This window comes from Borostomias antarcticus, assembly GCF_949987555.1.
Source record: "Borostomias antarcticus genome assembly, chromosome: 14".
In the NCBI taxonomy this organism is placed as follows: Eukaryota; Metazoa; Chordata; class Actinopteri; order Stomiiformes; family Stomiidae; genus Borostomias; species Borostomias antarcticus.
In genome coordinates, this window is record NC_140247.1 from 23,380,254 (window position 1) to 23,391,100 (window position 10,847).

The following is a 10,847-nucleotide window of genomic DNA, read 5'->3' on the forward strand; positions in this document are numbered from 1 at the left end:
GTCAGCCAGCCAGTCAGTCAACCAGCCAGTCAGTCAGCCAGTCAACCAGCCAGTCAACCAGCCAGCCAACCAGCCAGTCAGTCAACCAGCCAGTCAGTCAACCAGCCAGTCAGTCAGTCAGCCAGTCAACCAGTCAGTCAGCCAGTCAGCCAGTCAACCAGCCAGTCAGCCAGCCAACCAGCCGGTCGGTCGGTCTTTCCCTACTCCCCTCACCCTAACCCGGGTCCGTATCCTCTTCCTACCCCAACCCTACCCCAGACCCCTGCCTCTACCTGGACCCAGGCACACTCACACACACACTGACATACACCAGTCCTGGGCTCAGATCCCCTTCCCCTCACCCTAACCCGGGTCCGTATCCTTTTCCTACCCCCCACCCTACCCCAACCCCTGCCTCTATCGGGGCCCAGGCACGCACGCACACACACACACACATTAGTGCTTGCCACACCTCTCCCATGATGCTCTTAGCCTTTCTTGCTCTGAAAATGTAGTTTGACGTAATGTATTGCACTATATATGGCTCCGTGTGCTACTAACCCTGTTCTGCCTCCCCTCTCCCTAGTGCGTCTCTCTCTCCCTCCTATCTTCTAACCAGGTCCAGTGGATGCCCCACTGTCACCAGCAGACCACCCTGAGTCCGATAGATACCCCTGTGTCTGCTGCAGATGTCGTAGCAAATTAGTTAACACACACACACGCACACACAGACATACAACAGTCCACTTCCGGCCTTAGGCCTGGGTCCAGTACCCCCTTCCCCTCACCCTACCCCGGGTCCGTATCCTCTTCCTACCCCCACCCTACCCCTGACCCCTGCCTCTACCTGGACCCAGGCACACTCACACACACACTGACATACACCAGTCCTGGGCTCAGATCCCCTTCCCCTCACCCTAACCCGGGTCCGTATCCTTTTCCTACCCCCCACCCTACCCCAACCCCTGCCTCTATCTGGGCCCAGGCACATTTATGCACACACAGACATACACCAATGTTTGCCATGTCTCTCCTATGATGTTATTAGCCTCTCTTACTCTGAAAATGTAATTTAATGTTATTTATTGCTCTATAAATGTTCTTAGCCAGTAGACAAACATACTCCAGGAGCTTGCTCGATCGCCTCGTTGAGAGGGGTCAGGGAAGAATTTTTACAGCTCACTTATGTGGCCCCCGGGTGATTACTGTTTTTTTGCTTCCCTCTGGAATATGTAGGGGTGGGATGTCTGCCCACCTCCCTTGTTCTCTGTAAAGCGCATTGTGTTGCCTCTGGGTATGAAATGCGCTATATAAATAAAGCTTTGATTGATTGATTGATACTCTGTTTCCCCTCACAGCAGAGACAGACAGGCTTGGAGCCACTGATCAAGCCTCTGAAAGACAAAAACAGCTGGGAGCACCATGGGGTGAACTTACAAGGATTTCCAGGTCCCATGCTCCGTCACTGCTGATCGCCTCACTATGTCTGAGCCTATCGCTGAACTCCTCACCTCTGCAATGGTAAATATTCATTTTAGCCAAACCCTTAAATGGAATGTAAAAGAAAATAGAATTCAGAGAACAGGATGACCTTGTCGTTCTCACATTGTGCAATAACACATTTGAATGAGTTTGATCATTATTTTGTGTGACATCTACGTCTTTCCACAATTCCCCTCTCTCTATCTTTCTCTTTTCCAGGGTAGCAGTCCCATAGAAGCTAATGGCAGATTAGGTGAGCTACATTTTCTTGCCTTGTATTGTACATAATAGGCTTTGTACGGCCATTCCTCTGTGGTAATAGTAGGAGGCTGTGCTCTGCCTCAAAGGCACAGAGGCCGTTCTGTTTCTCTGGGTGAAAGGATTTCAACTTGGGTCTCACTGAAACAACGGTAAAGAGCATAAGGAGAGGTAACTGTCTAGAACCGCAGCCGTGTACATACAGACAAGACTGGTTTGTCTTGGCAGCAGAACAGGTCTGAATGCATAATACACACATGCCAGGAGCGAGCTCTAGGCCTCCACACAGCTCCTTCTCTTGCCTGGCCGTATCTTTTAGACCACAATGCCTAAAATATACCGGACTTTTTATTCTGACCAGTGTGATGGCAGCACACCTGCATCTGTGATGTCTGCTCAGCATTCTGTCGTATGCTAAATGACCCAGCAACGCTGAAAGACACGCAGCTGTGCACAGACTGGACTATCAGGCGTGCCCGTGGACCAAACCCTTTATACGACAGAGATCTACGTGGCTAGGGGTATCGGCATTACGCCCTATCAGTGTCCGTATGAGTCCCAGTCCCTCTATCTCTCGGGCTCACTGCTGGCTTTAGGGTATGGGTTCTTGTAGACCAGGGCTATGTCGTTCTTGGGTCGTGTTTGCATGTAGTCTGCGGAGCGGCTGTTGGTGATCCGTCTCTTCCCCATCAGCGCTTTCAAAAACTTCGCTCGATAATGATCCCCGGCCAAGAAATACAGAAGGGGGTCTATGCAGCTGTTGACGCTGGCCAGCGGCCTGGTGATCTTGTACGCAAAGTTGACAATGTTGAGCGACGTACAGTTCAGGTTGAGGACGCGAGAGGCGTAGTAGAGGGTGCGCGTGACGTGGAAGGGCACGAAGCACACGGCGAACACCACCAGCACCACCACGATCAGCGTGATGGACTTCCGGCGCACCGAGGCCCCCTGCTGGCCGGACGAGAGGCCCCGTCTGGGCCGGCACAGCGCCCGCGCCATCAGGCAGTAGCACACCACGATAACCAGGAAGGGGATGCCGAACAGCAGCGCCATGACCGCCGAGCTGTAGTCGACGTATTCCTCAAAGCTGTCCCGGGAGGTGGTGTCGTGGCACAGCGTGTCATTGCCGCGCCGCGTGGTGGTGACAAAGACCAGGTTGGGCACCAGGCAGGCGGTCACCGCCGCCCACACCAGGCCGCACACCAGGTGGGCGTGGCGCGGCTTCACCTGGGTGAGGGCCTTGATGGGGTGGCAGACGCCGAGGTAGCGGTGCACGCTGATGCACGTCAGGAACAGGATGCTGCAGTACAGGTTGGCGTAGAACAGGAAGCGCACCACCTTGCAGGCGGCCACGCCGAACGGCCAGTGGCTGCGGTTGGCGTAGTAGTAGACCAGAGTCGGCAGCGAGAGGACGTACAGGAAGTCGGACAGTGCCAGGTGGAACATGTAGACCGTACTAGGGTTCCACGGGCGCATCTTGGCGATGAACATCCACAAAGCCACGGAGTTGAGCAACAAGCCCAGCACGCACACCAGGCCGTAGGACACCGGAAGCAGGATGTACTTGAACTCCTCGTCGAAGCGGCAGCTGCCGTTGGAATATCCAGACATCGAGACGGAGCGGTTCTGTCGTAGATAGAGGCTGTAGGTTGAGTTCATCTTCTGTCCAATGGGGCACCAGGATTTGTCTTACGTTCAATATCTGTAGAGACATTATAATATGTCTGTCAGGAGCGTTCGTGTCGGACAATCATATGTCCGAATACAAATTACGCTTTAATTGAAACGTTCAAATTTTCATCGTTCTCAGTTCTTTTCTTTCATTGGCATCCCTGAGAAAATGACTGATACAGACAAGTGAACTGAAGTTTAGTGCTTTCCGAAAGAACTCCACTATCGAATTAAATAAGATATCTCGGCAAAAAAAAGAAAAAAAAGAACACCTGTTATCTCTAAACTGCCTATAGCTCCCTGTTACCAAGTCACATTTGCTTTCAACTTATTTTACATTTGATAGCGAACGGAACTTACCCGACACAGTCCTGATTGACCCTCTCAGCTCGGGCAGGTCTGGAGAAGTGACCGCTCTGTTGGGTCTAGAGAAGTGACCGCTCTGTTGGGTCTAGAGAAGTGACCGCTCTGTTGGATGTGATTGACCCTCTCAGCTCGGGCAGGTCTGGAGAAGTGACCGCTCTGTTGGGTGTGTGAACGGGCTGAGTAGAGACAGGCTAGACTAGGATCCGAGAAAAGAAAGATCCTCCCGGCAACTTCTCACCCGCCCCCCTGCAATCCAATCTCGACTAGTGGAAGCCTGTCACCAGAACTAGCTACAGAATAAATCACATTGAAGTCACTTCTTACACGAATAGGCAATTTAATAGACTTCCCTGCGTCTTTTCCAAGATCTGCCAGTTATCCAAGTTATCGTGCGTCTTTCGACACATGCGTTCTCCGAAGTTTCCACTTCACGCAGGGTAGGCTGTGTCACAGACACGTCCAGCAACATGGATACTAACATGACTGAATTGGGAAGTGAAACTGATGAGTTGACAGTAGCCTATGATAGAACTCAAAAGCCATCCTTTCTAAACGATCCATTCTCAGCTGCCAACTAGACTACAGCACAAATTCTTAGTACACTTCTCTGTTTTGGCATGGATTATTGTTTCCGTTGCATTGAACCAGTCGTTTTGGTTTTATAATTGGTTAACCACTGGTTTTAGCAACACTGTCTATTCAGTCTCAGTCGTCGTTCTGGTGTAGCCTACACCACTAATAAACCTTGCAATATCTCCTCTGACAGTGAGACGCACACCTCTCCTTTCATATAAAGTTAATATTTACACACTCGACACATGGTTCTGGGAGCCGTGTGATCGATCATTGCCTCTGCCTTTATGCGTCATCCCCAGAATTACACTTTATATGAGTTATAACGATATAAATCCTGGTCATAAAGAAATCAATGTGGATGAACCAATAGTGATATTGTGTTTACAGAGATACAGAGTCCAGATGAGCTGGGTGATGGGTGGTTTCACATCACTATGTAAAAACAGAACCTTTACAGTAAAGGAGCACAATGTGCTGTTCATGTTGAATGTAGTTTTGTACAATTCTCATGACTGCTGATCTGTCCAGGATGCTAATTAGGCCTAAACCATCACCTCATTATAAGAGATTAGAAGAGAGGCTTGAGCACCCCTAAAAAGTGTGTAAAATCACCCATGCCTGTGCGTGCTATGCAGTACTCCTACGTGTGCAGGCCTAGTCCTAGCCCTAGGGTTAGCCTACTTACTTAACCCTTAACCATGCCTAGCCCTAAGGTTAGTCTACTTAAAGGGCAATGCTCGTTTTTGACAACCTGGACCTTATTTACGACATATTATAAGACGTTTGACTCACCGAGATCACTTTGGTGTAGTTCGGAGGCCTGTAGAAGAAATTTAAAATCCAGCGCGAGCCAGTATATCCATGTAATGGCGGTGATCGGGGCACCGAGAATGCAGTTTCTCAAAATCTATTTTCGGCCGCTAAACGGTTGTTTTCATCAATCAGATTGGATGAATCGACAGTTGAGATTCCTCAACGCGAGGCATTGTTGTGGTTTTCAAATACGGGGTCTTTAGCCTCTGTAATATGATCTTTACATGCCTTTCCCCACTTGCTCCAGCACGCATGCGCACAGGCCAGCGCGCAGACTGGCTATTCTCCGGCTCACATTCTCTGCGCTACGATCGGATTGTTGCTGACGAATGACGACGACAATATTCTCGGCACCAACAATCCGATCGTAGCGCATCTCAACTGTCGATTCATCCAATCTGATTGATGAAAACAACCGTTTAGCGGCCGAAAATAGATTTTGAGAAACTGCATTCTCGGTGCCCCGATCACCGCCATTACATGGATATACTGGCTCGCGCTGGATTTTAAATTTCTTCTACAGGCCTCCCAATTACACCAAAGTGATCTCGGTGAGTCAAACTTCTTATAATATGTCGTAAATAAGGTCCAGGTTGTCAAAAACGAGCATTGCCCTTTAACCCTCATCCTACCAACCACAATGGTATACTTTCTGTCATATTTCACAGGAACTTTATTCTATCATTTCAAATTTTCACAACTTTGTCTTTGTCAAATTTGTTACCTCCACCGACAGCTGGGCGTAAGGTAATGTTCGATTTGGGGAGCTCCGCCCCACAGGGCAAGCTCCTTATTGGCTTAACGAATCATAGCTAGAAAAAAAAACATACACGCACCTGTGACCAATTACAACAGGTGCACCACTATAAAAGTGTGCCAAGACCACACAACTGCTCCTAGAAACCTTCAGCTCGTGAACAATTGAGAAGAAAGAAGACGATGACTAGCCAGCGACTCACCACGGAGCCGGCGGCGTCCCTCGGGGCGCCCCAGCCAGCGCGGCCTAGTCTGCCTGAAGAATTCTGCATTTGTGGCGCCCTCAACAGCGACATGGGACATCCTCTCTGCTTCCGCTGCATGGGGCCGCAGCACGCTAGGGCGGCTCTGGGCCTAATGGTGATTCTGATGGCGCCGAACCGGCACCGGGCGCGGTGGTATGTGGAGGTGACGGCCATGATGTCCGCGGACCCGTGGCCCATCCCTCAATGGCCGAACGCGAGGGCTGGATTTGCGTGCCTCGATGCCGGGGCAGCCGCTGGCAGCTTGGCTATTGAACGACAGAGCTTGTCTAGTAGAGAACACTCCACGTCGGGGATCAGCTCTATTCTGATCAATAGTACTGATCAGTACTATTGACGAGTATTGAATTCGTCAACACTGTTAATGAGGGTAATCTCAGTGCTTTACGAGTACAAATAAAGGTTTGAAAATGAAATTCAGAGCTGATGTGCCGAAAGAGATGTCGCCCCAGAGTCTTGCCTGGTTGAGACGATTCAGGAGTTTCTCCAACACCTGGTGGATCATGAGAGCGGTTTAGCGGCATCCACTATTATACGCGTGCGTTATTTCATGCCGAAAGTGGTCCAGTTCGCGTCCAGCGTGCGGGACTTGGAGCTGCGCATCTTCTATCCTCCGCCTCATGCGAGTGAGGAAGAGGCTCGCTTGCACCGGTTGTGTCCTGTGCGTGTGGTTGTGTCCAGCGGTTGTGTCCTGTGCGTGTGGTTGTGTCCAGCGGTTGTGTCCTGTGCGTGTGGTTGTGTCCAGCGGTTGTGTCCTGTGCGTGTGGTTGTGTTCAGCGGTTGTGTCCTGTGCGTGCGGTTGTGTCCAGCGGTTGTGTCCTGTGCGTGCGGTTGTGTTCAGCGGTTGTGTCCTGTGCGTGTGGTTGTGTTCAGCGGTTGTGTCCTGTGCGTGCGGTTGTGTTCAGCGGTTGTGTCCTGTGCGTGTGGTTGTGTTCAGCGGTTGTGTCCTGTGCGTGTGGTTGTGTTCAGCGGTTGTGTCCTGTGCGTGTGGTTGTGTTCAGCGGTTGCTTCCTGTGCGTGCGGATGTGTTCAGCACATGGCTGCGGTCCGGACCAACCCCCAAATGTTGTTTTTCTAGGAAGGTAGGTTCACCGCTGTCTAAACAGCTCCTTTAGATGTGTGAGGGCATCTCCCAGTCTTATGAGACTGTGGGTCGCCCTCTGCCTGGGGGTGTTCGGGCACACTCTACGAGGGGCGTGGCCACGTCGGTTTCCCTGTATCTTGGAGTGTCTGTAGTGGACATTTACGCCGCGGCGACTCGGTCATCACCGTCTCCATTTGTCCGCTACTCTCTTTTGTCCATGTCGTCTGCCAGCGGGAGTCAGCATCGGACATGATGGGTTTTTGGCCTCGTCGGGACCGTCGGGTGAGCATCAGTCCGTCTCTGTCCCTTTCTGGGTCTGGGTGAGGCTCGGACGGGTTATGTTACGTTGCGTAACCGCTCCCAGTCCGGCTCTCCCCTCCCCTCCCCTCCTTGCCCTCAGCTGGGATGAGCCGAGTGTGGTGGGTAAGGGTCAGTGCTTGGGATGAGCCAACCTTCGGTGTGGTCATTACCTTGGAGCCCTGGCTGGTCGGTTTTTGTTTGCCATGTAGCTCCACTTATGCCAATAAGGAGCTTTCCCGGTGGGGCGGAGCTCCACGAAATAGAACGATGGTTATGCATCGAAACCCTAGTTCTATGAGTGGAGCAAAGCCCCATAGGGCGCTGAACCCCAGCCTGCTTGCTGAAAGTTTCAGCTAGGAGCAGTTGTGTGGTCTCGGCACACTTTTCTAGTGGTGCTTCGCTGCGCTCATGGAACTAGGATTTCGATGCGTAACCATGGTTTTCCGTGGCGTGTGTTGGTTGGTTGGTTCATTCTTTAGCAGGATTACACAAAAACTACCAGACCGATTTTCATAAAAGTCGGTGGAGGGGTGCAGCATGGACCAACCTAGAACCCATTACATCTTGGAGCGGATCTGCACAGACGTGTGTGGGATGAGCAGTTTGTTGGTTTCAGAGGCCAGTGCAGTTTTTATAGATTTAAAGAAGAGTGTATGTTTTCATTTTACACAATATACAAATTAACAGTAACTTTGCTAAAATAACAATCTATTGTTTAGTTTTTTCTCAGATGACAATTGCATAACTAATAACGTTTTGAGAGGAAAAAGTAAAAATTTTGCTATGATGGTTCTTTCTTCCAGTAGTTTATTCTTGGGGTACTCAGGGGCACGTCTATGTTCAATCTGCTGGTAGGATGAGGGTTAGGGTTAGGATGAGGGTTAGGGTTAGGGTTAGGATGAGGGTTAACTCAGTAGATTAGCCCCAAGTGTGTACAGAAGAGTTGGCCATAGGAAATCCTGTCAGTCGCTGACTCAGGTCCTGCAGGAAGAAACACGCCTATCAATCACTGATTAGACACAAGAGTGCAATGAGACATTGACGCCTAAAAGATTGTAACTTCTTTGACTTTGAAAATTATGATCTTGCAATTCAGTAGTCCAAAGAAGATATAGGATGCCTTTCACATCTATAATAGCTGTGAGACAGTTTTACATATTTCTGATCAACAAAACGTTTTAACTTCTTTAACTCAAGACTTATGATGTTGTAAATCAATTTTCAGTGTAGTGTAAGTGTTTAGTGGTTAAGTGGTTTCGAGGGGCAGTGTTTGACAATTGTTCTGCTTTCTTGTTTTGGAGCTGGTGCCACTGACACCCAGAGGTCCGTGCAGGTTTGAAGAGGAGCCAATGCTGTTCCTTCTTCCCCTCCCCCATGGAAACTGACCCCTGACCCACAGACAAGTCAGAACATGTGTGTGTGTGTGTGTGTGTGTGCGTGTGTGTGTGTGTGTGTGTGTGTGTGTTGGTCTGCTCTGATGATGGCTCAGAGGCCTGGAATGTGAGTGGGCCACTGAGGCAGAAATCCAGAGTATTAAGCAGAAGGCAGCGTGGCCGGTGGTGCCAGGGAATGCCTGTCAGAATGCATCTGTTCAGTTCAGAATGGACTCATGGTAATGGGCTAGCACCAGGTGAAGTTCCCATAGACTCTAGCAGGTTATAGAAGCTTTAGAATAATCTCAACTACATGGGTAATATCAACCTGTCCTCGTTCAAACCAAGTTCTGAAATTGAAAAGAGGCGCTGGAGTGAACCACTAGACTGGATTTGCAGTTGTTATCACTATTCTGACATGCTGCCAAGAGTTACCCAATCATTTAGGAACTCTAGTTCATGAGACCTGCCGTAGCTGATGACAGCTTAACTGTGTGTGTGTGTGTGTGTGTGTGTGTGTGTGTGTGTGTGTGTGTGTGTGTGTGTGTGTGTGTGTGTGTGTGTGTGTGTGTGTGTGTGTGTGAGAGAGAGAGAGAGAGAGAAAGTGCGTATTAGAGACAGAATGTGTGTGTGTGTGTGTGAGAGAGAGAGAGAGAGAGAGAGTGCGTGTTAGAGACAGAATGTGTGTGTGTGAGAGAGAGAGTGCGTGTTAGAGACAGAATGTGTGTGTGTGTGTGTGTGAGAGAGAGAGTGCGTGTTAGAGACAGAATGTGTGTGTGTGTGTGTGTGAGAGAGAGAGTGCGTGTTAGAGACAGAATGTGTGTGTGTGTGTGAGAGAGAGAGAGAGAGTGCGTGTTAGAGACAGAATGTGTGTGTGTGTGTGTGTGTGTGTGAGAGAGAGAGAGAGAGAGAGAGTGTGTGTGTATTAGAGTAGGCCCGTTCACAAGGCTACATGTGTTTGTCTCTCCGGTCACTGACACATACCTGCTGTCTATCAAGGATTACACAGGGATGTGTTGAGTCATGTTTAAATCAGTAACTACCACCACTTACAACACTGCTTTTTCTCACTGTAGGCAAATTTGGCAGCTTTACCTGTATTTATGTCTGGTAAGTATATGACTACACATCTCACTTTGCTGAAAATGTCCCACCGTCTGCCCATTCCGCAAATCATCTTGTAATAATGTACATGAGTAGTGTAACAACAAGAAAAACTACTTCCTTGTTCAGTCTTGTAAAATGTAATGTGAATAGAGAAGCTAGTCTCTTTAGAGAGTTGTGGGTTTAACCCTGGAACAGGAAGTGGTGTACAGTATGTGGCTCTTACTGGACACTTCAAATAAAGGACACTTGAAAAAGGTCAGCCTGGTGAGAAATGACAGCCTTTCAACTGTAATGACATATTTTATATATTTCGCTGTTTTACCACTCTGATGTCATGTGGCCCAGCAATAATTCATAGGCAGTCTATCTACAAGAGAGATATAGCCACGGTCATCCAACTAAGGCATAGATCGTCCTCAATGTTGTCAAGGTGTTTTGTGTTTTTTTTAGTCGATGTTTATCCCAGTTAGGCCTCACAGATCACCTGGTTTGAATTGTTTTATAGTTTTATATGAAGACAAAACACAACAAATATGATGACATAGTGCAATCTGGGATATCAAACCTCCCGTTGCTCAATCTCCTCCATGTTACGAGCCAATCCATCATGTTATGATTACTTTTGATAATACACATTCTTTCCCATTTTCCTTAAATAGAATTGATTTCGTACTCAAAATCCAGACGCTGTCAGGGACTCAACCGCATGTCATGAAAACACAGAATGTGACCATGTCAGAGACCTAGATAGCACAGAGGACAGTGGGACCTGACACAGGGACACACAGGGACAGAGCTGGGCAGGTGTCCAGCAGGTGT

The 10,847-nt window shown here is 49.1% G+C and overlaps 1 protein-coding gene across 1 annotated transcript; it reads right to left on the reverse strand.

Annotated features, from left to right (window-relative positions):
- Positions 1–1,314: 1,314 nt before the first annotated feature.
- LOC311317614 (P2Y purinoceptor 4) lies at positions 1,315–3,967 on the reverse strand. The gene is made up of 2 exons (XM_084448690.1): positions 3,751–3,967; positions 1,315–3,421 (listed from the first exon to the last, which is right to left on the reverse strand). The coding sequence occupies exon 2, from the start codon at positions 3,376–3,378 to the stop codon at positions 2,287–2,289; it is 1,092 nt and encodes a 363-aa protein (XP_084304816.1). The 5' UTR covers positions 3,379–3,421; positions 3,751–3,967; the 3' UTR covers positions 1,315–2,286.
- Between the last annotated feature and the right edge of the window lie 6,880 nt (positions 3,968–10,847).

Bases quoted from the DNA above. Each gene is read 5' to 3' on its own strand.
- LOC311317614 (XM_084448690.1), bottom strand. From the start codon at position 3,378: ATGAACTCAACCTACAGCCTCTATCTACGACAGAACCGCTCCGTCTCG.